Source organism: Nansenia antarctica, assembly GCF_963989245.1.
Source record: "Nansenia antarctica genome assembly, chromosome: 7".
Classification (NCBI taxonomy): Eukaryota; Metazoa; Chordata; class Actinopteri; order Argentiniformes; family Microstomatidae; genus Nansenia; species Nansenia antarctica.
In genome coordinates, this window is record NC_137677.1 from 52145964 (window position 1) to 52159793 (window position 13830).

The window sequence follows — 13830 nt, forward strand, 5'->3', positions numbered from 1 at the left end:
ACAAGGCAGCTACATTGACAAGGCAGCTACATTGACAAGGCAGCATACATTGACAAGGCAGCATACATTGACAAGGCAGCTACATTGACAAGGCAGCATACATTGACATGGCAGCATACATTGGCAGAACACCGGCAATGGTGCTGGTGTTTCGTCCGATGGCATTTTGCGTTTCCCGCTTTCCCTGCCACCTGGCCAGTTTATGGTGCTTGAAGGAACATCTTGCTTGCTGGCTTGAGTAACGTGTCGGTTTCTTTCACTACAGACAATTTCCACAAGCCAACTTCGAGGTCAAGAAGGTTGTCACTTTTGCGGGCAGTAGAGTTAATAACGGTCACGCACACGCAATAGCATTAGAATTTCTGATACAAGCTACACCGCCTCATAGGCAGCAAAAATGAGGTGAGGCGTAGCTCGTTAATTAATTTTAATTAATTAATTTTGCCATTTAGCAGACGCTTTTATCCAAAGCGACTTACAATTACGAATTACAGGGACATTCCCCCTGGAGTAACTGAGGGCTAAGTGCCTTACCCAAGGGCACACTAGTAGTGGTGTGGCTTCAGGCGGGATTTGAACTCACAACCTTCCGATCACAAGTCCAACTCACTATCCACTAGACCACCACTACCCCTAATACATTTATTACTTTTCCGATCGGACAACTGAAGGAGGAATGAATTTTTTGCGGATATTAATTGATTGATTTATTTTTCTCTTTGTTTTGCAGGAGGAAGTCCACTTGTCCGAACATAAAATGTACTTGTCTCGGACAAGCTGACAAGCCTTAATAAATGTAATTAATCATGCACAGAAAGACAATATACAAGCATAATATTAATATAGTTCAGTAATTATTAATACTTGTTATTAGTATTGAGTGTGGTATGGGGCGAGAGTCTGACGTCATTCAACTGCATTGAACTCTGTTGGAATAGGGCAATAGGCTAACACAATGTCCCACAGAGTCCCACAAAGGCTCCGCTCCGCCTGGGCACACTTCAAGAAAATAGAAGACAATCGTGTCCATTGTGGGATTATGGGATATGTGGAACAAAAGTATCTTACCGTGGCTCCACATCAACGATGCTATCGTAAACGAAGGTGAGGGACCCAATCAAGCGTGGCGACATTTACTCAAGCTCACAAGTGGGACAGAATTAATGGCATACATAGAGCCAGAGTACACGGTTCCATTTTGAAAAAGCAGCATCTCTCACGTCTCAAAAAGATGCATGCTGAATGCGCAGAGTCCGTTCGCAATGCTTTAGCCAAAACTGACCCGAGTAACTATTACAACAGAGAAATTAAATTCCATTTAATCTTTATCCTTGGAATTTCATTCTGATTAATCGACCATGAAGAAATGTTGTTATGCACATCCCTAGCTGTAATGCACTTTCACATTTTTGTCATTGTCTGTCCAATGCTGTAAGTGTCTGATAATCAGACAGAGGGACTACAGGCTAAGCACCCAGATGGCAGAGAGAGAGAGAAAGAGAGAGACAGCGAGAGAGAGAGAGAGAGAGAGAGAGAGAGAGAGAGAGAGAGAGAGAGAGAGAGAGAGAGAGAGAGAGAGAGAGAGAGAGAAAGAGAAAGAGCCCAGTTTGCTTCCTCTGACTCTGCTGGCTATGTTTGTTTTGTCTGGAAATGTGGCCTTAAACAGACAGCCAGATAAACAGACAGACAGACAGGTTAGCAGGATTGCTTGATCACTATAGCAGATACCCATCAGATAGCTGGGAGTCACAGTAAATCTCTCCTAGCCATGGACTTCTCTCTGAAGCACTACCTCTTCCTTCCCTTGTGCCCCCAACCCCCTCTCCCCACCCCATTCCTCCTCTTCCCTTCTCCTGCTCTCTCTTCTCCTGCCCTCCCTTCCCTTCTCTCCTTTCCAATCCCTTGTCCTGCCCCTTCTCCTCACCCATCTTCCAACCCTTCCACCGCCAAATCCCGCTTGCCCTCGTCCCCATTAACCCACCAGACCCCCCCCCCCCCCCCCGCCCCAACTCCTCCCCTCTCCCCTCTCTCCACTCACCTATCTCCTTGCCCAGGCCTGAGTGCAGTATAGCCCCGGCAGACGTGACCACGGCGCAGGTCCTGAAGCCCGCCTGGCCCCCCTGGGCGTAGAGCTGCTCCAGGGGCAGGCGTGGGACCAGGCGAGCCCAGCCCAGCGAGGAGAAGGGCTGCTCCGACCCATCCAGCGTCCTCAGCCTGGCCTGGGCCTTCAGCTGACATAGCAGCTCCTTGGGGCTCTGGGCTGGCCTCCTGTGGCCCCTGTAGGCCACGTGGTGCTTGTTGGCGCTCAGGTAGTCCCTCATGGCACGCTGGAGCCTCGGGCTCAGCATGCCCACCGACGCCGTGCCTCGCCACAGCCGCTGGACCACGGAGGCCGACTTGGAGAAGTAGTACTCCTCCAGCTCCGAGGAGTCCCGCCCTTCTCCTCCTCCTCCTTCTCCTCCTCCTCCTCGCCCAGCGTTGGCCTGCCGTCGGTCGGTCCGCTCTATGTTTACCTCTTCTTCTTCTTCTTCATCCTCCTCCTCCTCCTCCTCCCCTCCCTCATCCCGGCGGTTCGAGGCTCGGTTCTGGTACAGACGGGCGTCGGTTCGGGACGTCCTCTCGCGCTTTCTAGTCACCGGGTCGGAGTGGGAGCCCACGTTCTCCGTGCCGAAGGAGGACCAGGCAGCCAGGGTCTGGGGGTCCAGGTAATCCTGCCTGCTGCCCTCTTGGCTGGCGTAGGGGGCGTAGGGGCCTCCGTCTGGGCTCTGGCTGAGCACCAGGCCTGGCTCTGGGGTGGTGGAGGTGGGCGTAGGGTCTGGGTCCGGGTCCGGGTTGGGGTAGGGGGTGGTAAAGGTGACGGCGGGCTCGGGTCTAGAGCCCATAATGGCGCGGTGCTGGTGGCTGGCCTGGATGGAGGCGAGGCGGCGGGTGTCGGGGTGCTGGGAGAGCGCGGCGCCGGCGGAGGTCATGGGCTCGTCCACGTGGGCGTCCAGGAAGTAGGAGAGGAGGGCCAGGAAGAGGAGGGCCCAGGCTAACATGCCCGCCAGGGCCAGCTTACGCCACTGCCTCATACTGGACTTCATCACCTCACTCTCTGACACACACACACACAGTCACACACACACGTCGCACACACACCAGGCCAGCAGCCAGGTCACAGCGGGGAGGTCACTGGAGGGCCTGGAGGAGAGAGAGAGGTCAAAGGTGAAACTCTTTGCTTGTAAAGATTTTAAATGAACCCTTCATTATTCCTTTTCTTATCTCGTTATTTTATCCAAGACTTACCTCACCTTGAGCCCCTATTTGTTTGAGTCCATATGTCCTCCAGAATAGAATGGGGCCCTAGGACATAAAATGGTACAAATGAGCAAGGAGACACACACACACACACACATACATATACACACACACACACACACACACACAGAGAGAAAAAGTGTGAGTGAGAACAAATTAACAATTTAATTGCCTGACACTTGAGCACCACAGTTCTTTCCAAACCTCCTAATGATGTGTTCTCTCGCCTTCCATTGTTGGAACAGGCCTCTAGAGAGTGGAGGAGAACTACAGCCTAGGAGAGTTTGTGAGTGGGAACTACTAATTATGGTTCTCTGGCCCTGTAGAGACTGAGCTTGTGGTGGTCCAGTCCAGCTGAGGAGCACTCGGAGGGGGAGGAGAGGTCTCAGAGGAGCCTCTGTGGTCTTCCAGACTTCCAGACCTCCCACCCAGGGCCACACAAACAGGAAAGCCAGAGCACAACCACTGACCCTGGGCAACACAGCAGACGGGCTGGGGTAGGGCCCGAGGGAGTAAAGACACACACACACACACGTACACACAAACACACACACACACACACACACACACACACACGTGCCATGCTGAGGTCAAAGGTGTAAATGTGTGTAATGTGTGTAAAATTGCCATTTAACCTCTGGCAGTAACAGCAGTGAAGCCATCTGTAGCCTTCATTTTGGCAGAAAACTCCTCCTGAAAGCATCCTTTTAGGGGTCAGTTAATGTTACACTGACGAATGTTAACCTCACCTCAAACAAACAAACAAACAAACACAAACAACAACGAGGAGAGAAACCTTACATCAGCCATCATCATCTCCTAAATTTCGTTGTTTGGTACCTGTACTGTAGCAATGACAAATAAAGTCCATTCCATTCCATCAGCCACAAAGGTAAACATTCAATCATTCCTGGGTCCTATGTAAACTGCAGTTATTCCCTAGATATCTCAGTACATTCAGGGATATCTGTACATTTGGTACAACTAAATAAAAAGCCCAGTGATTGCTCATTCGTTCCTACTCTCTAAGGATCTACTGCCTTTGAACTGAACCATACACAGAGAGAGAGTGAGACAGGGAAACCAGAGAGAAGAGGTTTTGAGACAGGGAAACCAGAGAGAGTGAGACAGGGAAACCAGAGAGAAGAGGTTTTGAGACAGGGAAACCAGAGAGAGTGAGGAAGGGAAACCAGAGAGAGAGTGAGACAGGGAAACCAGAGAGAGAGTGAGACAGGGAAACCAGAGAGAGAGTGAGACAGGGAAACCAGAGAGAGTGAGACAGGGAAACCAGAGAGAGTGAGACAGGGAAACCAGAGAGAGAGTGAGACAGGGAAACCAGAGAGAGAGTGAGACAGGGAAACCAGAGAGAGAGTGAGACAGGGAAACCAGAGAGAGTGAGACAGGGAAACCAGAGAGAGAGTGAGACAGGGAATCCAGAGAGAGAGTGAGACAGGGAAACCAGAGAGAGAGTGAGACAGGGAAACCAGAGAGAGAGTGAGACAGGGAAACCAGAGAGAGAGTGAGACAGGGAAACCAGAGAGAGAGTGAGACAGGGAAACCAGAGAGAAGAGGTTTTGAGACAGGGAAACCAGAGAGAGTGAGACAGGGAAACCAGAGAGAGAGTGAGACAGGGAAACCAGAGAGAGAGTGAGACAGGGAAACCAGAGAGAAGAGGTTTTGAGACAGGGAAACCAGAGAGAGTGAGACAGGGAAACCAGAGAGAGAGTGAGACAGGGAAACCAGAGAGAGAGTGAGACAGGGAAACCAGAGAGAAGAGGTTTTGAGGATACAGGGTGGAGGTCTACTGTAGTGCAAAACCATGTAATAAAGTGCACATACTCTATAATTCATCAACTCTGCCAGCCATGTCTCTCACAGACACACTCTCTCACAGACACACGCACACACACACACCTCAGTGACTTTGTGTTCACTTTCATCTCATTATGTAATCCACATATACAAGCATGATCATACACATAAACCACCACCACCACCACCGTCGTCGTCGTCACCTCCCTCTCCCTCAATCATAGTGGGACAAAGCCTCAGAGCGATTCGTACTGAGCATGATGAAAGGTATGAGCAGTGGTCAAAGGTTTCACCGTCCATAACACCTGACAGGCTCCAGCTGCCTGAGTGCACGTGGATGAGAGTGCACATGGATGAGTGCACGTGGATGAGAGTGCACGTGGATGAGAGTGCGCGTGGATGAGAGTGCACGTGGATGAGAGTGCGCGTGGATGAGAGCGCACGTGGATGAGAGCGCACGTGGATGAGAGCGCACGTGGATGAGAGTGCACGTGGATGAGAGTGCACGTGGATGAGAGTGCACGTGGATGAGAGTGCACGTGGATGAGAGCGCACGTGGATGAAAGTGCACGTGGATGAGAGTGCACGTGGATGAGAGCGCACGTGGATGAGAGCGCACGTGGATGAGAGCACATGTGGATGAGAGTACATGTGGATGAGAGCGCACGTGGATGAGAGCGCATGTGGATGAGAGTACATGTGGATGAGAGTGCATGTGGATGAGAGCGCATGTGGATGAGAGCTTCCACTAAATGACTATATTGGATTCATGGATTGTGAAGCAAAGGGCTTTTTTTCTTCTCACATCACTGCCTCTAATGATTCTGAAATAAACAGTTTTCCAATAGAACAAAACGATCAATCTCAAGGCCCTAATTTGCATGTGCAAAAAAATCGGTAGGATTGGGTCGAAAAAGCCATCTTTACTGTAATATTTAGACTAGACGCAATGAGAAACAACCCAACGAGAGCTTCGTATACAACGTCATTGCATTTCCACGATATGGAAAAGCTGCGACAGTTTTCTCCGAACCGCTGTTCAAATCAAGCTACAGTATAAAAAGAAAGAGGAAAAAAAAGAATCATGCTGTCGAGTGATCTGAGTTGGAAGGTATTTTCCACACTGCTCAGCACTATTCGCTGAAAGGAATCGGGGGCCCGTCAGTGTCTCTAACGTTGTAAACACTGGCAGAGGTGAGTGAGCTCTTCGCCACTCCAGACATCATTAGATTCCCCAGTAAGCGGGGCCTGGGGGGAATACAGCCGTACATCTCCCCACTCAAAGGCTGTTCAGTCCACTTTAACACGCAGTGCTCTGGGACCCTGCATGGGCACAGAGAGTACGCTACAAACCCATCGCTCGCAGCCAGCTGGAAACATGTCCTAAATAAACAAAACACTGATTTCAGATTCAATGAATTGTCATTGACAGAGTACAAGTCCAAAGACTTTGATGAAGTCAAAAACGAAACGCAGTTTGGCATGGTAGTGTATAGTGCAAAAGCCATAAACGTATGGACAGATAGCGTATATGTACAGTGTGATATGTACAGACAAGGACGAATATATCTACACTTAAGACATGATATGTACAGAGCAAGGCAATGGATATCAACACAATATTATGTACAGTTATGGTAATATGTACAGTTAGGGCAATATGGGAAATATGTACCGTTAGGGTAATATTTACAGTTAGGGTAATATGTACAGTGTGCAAAACAGCAAGGTTGAAGTCCTGAGTGGTATGGGGGCGTACGCAATTTCCTCCTGTTGGGGGGAATTGGGGGCTGTGTGGGGGGGGAGGTAGGGGGGGGGGGGGGTCTTTAGTAGGACCTGAAAAAGAGTAGTAGCCTAAAGGAGACACGTAGCAAGCAAGAGATATTGTTAGCAAATAATAGTAATAATAGATTGTATTATTAGTTAATCCTTTCTCAAACTCAAGGACACTGTACAGAGAAGCAAGACAACAAAAAACATGAGAAACAGAATAGAGATACAAAAGAGAAAACTCCTACAGAAAAAGAAAAAAAAAGGTGTAAGAGCTGAAAGTGTACGGCGTGCAGATCTCATTCTAGCGGTCTGCCAGAGATAGCTACAGGGTCTTTGCTGGGAAACGGCAGACAGCCTCGGTGTGTGAGGTGGGATGAGATGTGTGGTGGTGTGTAAATGAGTGAGAGGAAGATAATTAGGCCTCTCGAGATTCGTTGGGTGCCTTGTTAAAAACGTACTTTGACGAAAAGAAAAAAAAGAGAAAATGTATAAGACGGAGACCAAACAAAGAAGCGTAGTTGAATGTGTGACATACAGTAGAAGATAGAAGATGGAACAAGATGGACGCAGCAGAGAAAGCAAACTGTCCATCCACCATCCTGCCACACTAGAACTCATACTGCATATGTAAACTGTAAAGCACAGGCTACCAGTCGGTCCCTCATTAAACATTGAGTATCCAGGACTGGAGGTGCACATAGTGTTCTGTGAAAAAAAACATCAACCCCCTTCTCTTTCAATATTTATCTCTCGGAACGGCAGGGGGGGTATTCCATCGAAGTCGCTAAAGGAAAAAAATCTCTCGCGCGATTGATCAAAAATAAGCCTGGATTTTGTGATAAATCTCAGCAGATTTATCAGAATAAACCTGGATTTTTCCTTTAGCCACGTTGATGGAATACCCCCAGGTCATGATATAATGATATAAAACAACCTCTGCACTCCCAGAACCCTACAATAGTAAATGCCTTCACACCAACCTATCAGGGAGAAGAAAGAAAGAGAGGGAAGGAGGCTTAGTTAAGTGTTAGCAGGCCCTCTGCCCTGAGGAGGGTCAGTTATACGGTCTAGGACTTACTGTACGTGGGAAGAAGAGAGAGAGAGAGAGAGAGAGAGAGAGAGAGAGAGAGAGAGAGAGGCCAGAGTCAGAGAACAGTAGAGAGGGCACTGACACTGTGATACCAAGGCAATCATGAGATAAAAACACACAGTTAAAGGATATGAAGACGTGAGGGATGGGGGGGTGCTTAACGAGTAGCACTTAAGCAGAAGCTTGGGGATTCAATTATTTCATCCTGCGCTGTGGTGCAGGAGGTAGAGCCGGCGTCTAATGATCGCAAGGTCGGCAGAACGGTGGTTCGAACGCCAGCTGGCCACCTGTCGAGGTGTCCTTGGGCAAGACACTGAACCCCAAATCGCTCCCAATAAGCAGGTGGGCGCCTTGCATGGTAGCTTGCCGCCATTGGTGTGTGAATATGTGTGTGAATGGGTGAATGAGAGGCCATTGTAAAGCGCTTTGGAATAAGGCGCTATATAAGTCAGTCCATCGATGCATATGCAGCCTATCAACACCCTAACACTCTCAAACATAGATAAGGACCAAGGGCGTGTCTAGGGGTGGGCTAGGGTGCCTACCCAGAGATAAGCCTTGCTTATATACACACATACAGTATATACATACAGTACCAGTCAAAAGTTTGGACACACCTTCTCATTCAATGGTTTTCTTTATTTTGATTATTTTCTGCATTGTAAATTAATACAGAAGACATCAAAACTATGAAAGAACACATATGGAATTATGTAGTAAACAAGAAAGTGTTAATCAAACCAAAGTAGCCACCTTTAGCTTTGATGACAGCTTTGCACACTCTTGGCATTCTCTCAATCAGCTTGTGACACACACACACACACACACACACACACACACACACACACACACACACACACACACACCAAGCTGATTGAGAGAATGCCAAGAGTGCAAAGCTGTCATCAAAGCTAAAGGTGGCTACTTTGGTTTGTTTAACACCTTTTTGTTTACTACATAATTCCATATGTGTTCTTTTGTATATAAATAAAGAAAAACCATTGAATGAGAAGGTGTGTCCAAACTTTTGACTGGTACTGTTACTGTATATATAAAATAATAATAATAATAATACATTTGACAAATGTTCATTGCATCTGCTAATCATGTTGGGCCTAGACATGGTTCTATCCTAGTTCATCATACAATGTTCATCATCATACAGACACTGCTGCCTGACCCTGTGCATTCTACTCTATTGTGGCCTATTGAAGAGCCAGACCAAAATAAAAATCTAGAATCTGTTATCTTTTTCTTTTTCACAGGGTAAAACAGATCCCACTACAAAAATCAGATGCTGTAATTGTACCCCCCCCCCCCCCACCCATTCTCCAAGTCAAACTACGTCCTTGTTTACACACCCTAAGGCATTTACAGTATATTATGGGTATTGATTCTCTCATAGCTTCTGACAGCAGAAACACGAGCCGCTCAAAAAAAACAAAGTTAAAATTAACAAATCATGGTAGAGGAAGAATTGTATCCTGATCTGTTTTTGGTGGAGAGAGAGGGAGAGGGGGAGGAAACAGGGAGAGAGAGGAGGCAGCGTTGGGAGGGAGATAAGAGAGGAATGAATACAGAAAAACAGGAAACCAGGAGGAGACACAATAACACACAGAGCAGAAAGGCAGAGCGAAAGACAAACATCCACCTAATATTCACCCAGGCTAGATGAACGGTGGATCCATCTCATCGGTCTTTGTGAACCCTCTGATCTTAGCGCCTCACCAACAGGTTCAACCTCCTCCCCCCCGCAGGGGCCAGCCAGGATATTACTGTCCAAGGATATCCGATGCTGTAGCTAATAACTGCTAACGTTTGGAGTTTGCCTTTTCTAAACCTGGCTGTGGAGAGCAGAAGGAGGATGTGTGTGTGTGTGTGTGTGTGTGTATGGGGGGGGGGGGGGGGGGGGGGGTTGTGATGATTGAATGTGTGGCTAGTAAAGTGCTAATAGAGGCCTCAGGTCATCCCAGAGTAACAGAGAACAGTGCAGTATATTGGAGGCCCAGAACAGTGAAGTAAAGGACTGCTCCTTTGTATTAAGGCAGGACTCTCTCTCTCTGGGTCTCTGGGAGTCTCCATCAGACTTTCTGTCTGGTACGGCTGTTCGCTTCTAGGCTAGGCAGGAGTGGATGTGAGATGGCCAGGGAGGGAAGGGAGGGGGGGGGCCCAATGGATAGCAGGCAAAGAGACGCTGGCAGAAAAAGACATACGAGAAACGCTGAGAGAGAAAAAAGGGAGAGAGTCTGACGGATCAAGAGATGCCCATCCTGATGGAGGGATAATCTGCTGCTCAGCTCTCATCACGAGATAAACACTAAACAGGATATAATCCCACCCGTCTCATACTAACCGTACGCCCAATCCCATACGGACGCCTAGCTTCTGAACGCACTACTAGCGGAGATCTGGGGGGGGGATTGTGTCATTAATACAGCAGACCTGCCACCTAACATAACAGAGAGGGAAGGTGGTGCTATCGCCATATGGTGTGTGTGTGTGTGTGTGTGTGTGTGTGTGTGTGTGTGTGTGTGTAGTAGTGAGAGGGCTGTCTATTGGCTGTGATTCTGTATCAGACCAGCGGCATCTCCCCCGTCCCCTGATGACTGGGATCATGTGAAGCTGAACAAACCCTGCAGGCGTTGGAGGCCTAGTTCTTGTTCCAGCCATCCCATGACCTGCCACTCAAATACATCTCCCTCTCTCCCTCTCTCCCTCTCTCTCCCATTCCCTCTCTCTCTCCCATTCCCTCTCATTCCCTCTCTCGCCGAGCCATGGTCTTATAGGCTCTGGAAGTGTGTTGTAGAGGTCTCAGGGAGGACTTTGACGTCCTGAGGACATTAACTCCTGATCCTATGGGGGGGGGGGGGGGGGGGAGGGCGGGGGGGATTATGGTTGTGCCCTTTTTAGCCCCCTGCTATTCTCATCCACCAGAGTAGTGTCTGGAAACCATTTCACATTCTACATGCTAGGTAACACCACGACGCTGTAGGAGACCGTAGGTGCAGGCCCGCCCCCCCGCCTATACACACACACACACACACACACACACACACACCTGTGATTATGTTCCTGCCTTCCATCTGTTCTGGAAGATTCACACCTGAACTGAGCCCCAGCATAGAGGGTCAGGCCGGAAGCCTTATGTACATGTGTGTGTGTGTGTGTGTGTGTGTGTGTGTGTGTGTCACATACCTGCCGGGCACAACAGGGGTGTCAGAGTTCCACCTGGATATGAGATCATCAGCCCTTAGAAGTCAACTGAACACACTCACACACACACACACACACACACACACACACACACACAGTAGGCCTCCTGCTCTGTCCATCAGCACTATGGGAAGGGAATCAGTTCCCTGTAATTATGAGAGACAGACATGGGGGGTGGAGGGTGGTCCATGACTAACATGTGACTCAGGAGTGTACTACTCATGCTGTCTGTCTGCCGGCCTGCCGGTCTGCCTCCCTGACTAACACACTAACAGGCACTGGCAGCCATTTGTCAGCCAGCAGTGGGCTTGGTTGACAGGTATACCTTTCCTCTCGAGAGAGGGAGCGTGGGAGACAGAGAGGAACAGGTCACAGCAGGAATGAAATCATTGATTGGCTCATTGATGGATTAATTAAGACTTGCTAAAGAGATATGTTCCCCTTGAGGTACAAACACAATGTTACAGTATATCTCAATACAGCCAGCCCACCCTCCTTCCTACCCTCCCTCCCTCCCACCACCACCACCGCCACCACCGCCACTGCCACACCCACACACACACACACACACACACACACACACACACACACACACACACACACACACACAGAAGTCACTGAGTGATATTCATGAACTGCTGACTAAGCATTTCACTAAGACTGTCACAAAACATTGCGTCAAATAAAGGAGAAGTCGTCACATCCACTTGGGCAGAGCCCGTCCTGATATGAGGAGCGAGAGGAACAACATCACAGGCGGTTATCTAGATGCTATAGCAGGCATTAGCGGCTTCCCCGCTAGCGTGTCAGATCGCACCGTTCCATGGTTTAAACAGCAGCATACCAACACTGTAATAAAGTAGATTGTATCTAAAGCTTAGGTGGCAGCCTACATGACTACTGTGAGAATTAACTAGCGCTGTGAGGAGAGGAAGGGAGGGAGAGGAGAGGAGAGGAGAGGAGAGGAGAGGAGAGGAGAGGAGAGGAGAGGAGAGGAGGAGAGAGGAGGAGAGACCTAGAGAGAAGCCCAGGCCTGGCTCCACGCCTCTCGCCTCAACCTTCACAGCACATCCACCGCTGATAAATCACACAGGACGATGCGTCCTAATGACTGCCCTTTATACGGCCCTGCCGGCAGAAAGCTCCGGGAATGTAACAGTACTACATCTAACAGTACTACATCTAACAGTACTACATCTAACAGTACTACACCTAACTGGACTACATCTAACAGGACTACATCTAACAGTACTACATCTAACAATACTACATCTAACAATACTACATCTAACAATACTACATCTAACAATACTACATCTAACAGTACTACATCTAACAATACTACATCTAACAGTACTACATCTAACAGTACTACATCTAACAATACTACATCTAACAGTACTACAGTACTACATCTAACAGTACTACATCTAACAGTACTACATCTAACAATACTACATCTAACAGTACTACAGTACTACATCTAATAGTACTACATCTAACAGTACTACAGTTCTACATCTAACAGTACTACAGTTCTACATCTAACAGTACTACATCTAACAGGACTACATCTAACAGGACTACATCTAACAGGACTACATCTAACAGTACTACAGTACTACATCTAACAGTACTACATCTAACAGTACTACATCTAACAGTACTACATCTAACAGTACTACAGTACTACATCTAACAGTACTACATCTAACAGTACTACAGTACTACATCTAACAGTACTACATCTAACAGTACTACAGTACTACATCTAACAGTGCGAGCATCAATACAGACGAGGGTAAGAGACCGCCGGCGTTCTCAGCACTTCATCCTAGACAGTGGACAGAGTCCACTCTGAGGAGCACTTAAAGGACTCTTCTCTGCCCACGCGCGTCCTCTGAGAGGCCATTTGGGAAGGACGGCAAGATGAGTGACCCTCACACCTTCGGGGGACAAGTATCTCTTAAATGGCCTCGCCCAGGGGACAGAAGGCCCCACTTGATCAGAACAAACTAGCTAAAAAATGTCAGGGCGCCGCAGACTCAAAAGATTCTTCTTGCCATGTGAGCAAGCTTCCTGAATTAGCAGATGGTACATACATCATAGAATATAGAGTGTCCTCGTTCATTCAGGTATGACAATGGGAATACATGGTTTGTTCCACTCGGTAAACATTGCTTCTTCAAGCAAAATCATACTTCCAAGGTGACACACACACACACACACACACACACACACACACACACACACACACACACACACTCTCGCTGGAACGTAAGGTGTGTAACTGGATTTATTCTGATTACATCACAGGCTTTGCAAGGCTACAGCTACTTTAGAGAGCGCCACCAAAACAACACAGATGACCCTAGATCTGGACTCTGCCTCAGGCAGCTTGACCCCCCCCCCCACTCTGTGATCACGACGCACTCTAGACACGCACTTTCCTACCAAACAAACAGAAACTCTGCGATTACCCGCATCCTAGCGACCAGAGACACGTGAACAGCACACTTTAAAAAAACTGAAAAGAAGAGGGAGAGGACAACCGTATACCTTCCTAAAGTCACCGCAAACCTGTGGCGGGATGTTGGGAGGACCTGGCGTTACAGCCTAATTACTTCTGTCCCACATGTTTCTCA

The 13830-nt window shown here is 48.2% G+C and overlaps 1 protein-coding gene across 3 annotated transcripts in view; it reads right to left on the reverse strand.

Annotated features, from left to right (window-relative positions):
• The window catches only part of st6gal2a (ST6 beta-galactosamide alpha-2,6-sialyltranferase 2a), a 43843-nt gene that overhangs the window by 25988 nt on the left and 4025 nt on the right, over window positions 1-13830 (reverse strand). Inside the window, exons 2-3 of one of the 3 annotated variants that reach the window (XM_080536223.1) lie at window positions 3291-3342; window positions 2039-3180 (exon numbers count right to left, since the gene is read on the reverse strand). In XM_080536223.1, the coding sequence (XP_080392349.1) occupies window positions 2039-3083 (1045 nt within the window). In that variant the 5' untranslated portion in view covers window positions 3084-3180; window positions 3291-3342. Of the gene's footprint in view, window positions 1-2038; window positions 3181-3285; window positions 3353-13830 lie in introns of those variants that run through there. The other 2 variants (XM_080536225.1, XM_080536224.1) reach the window with 2 other exon arrangements.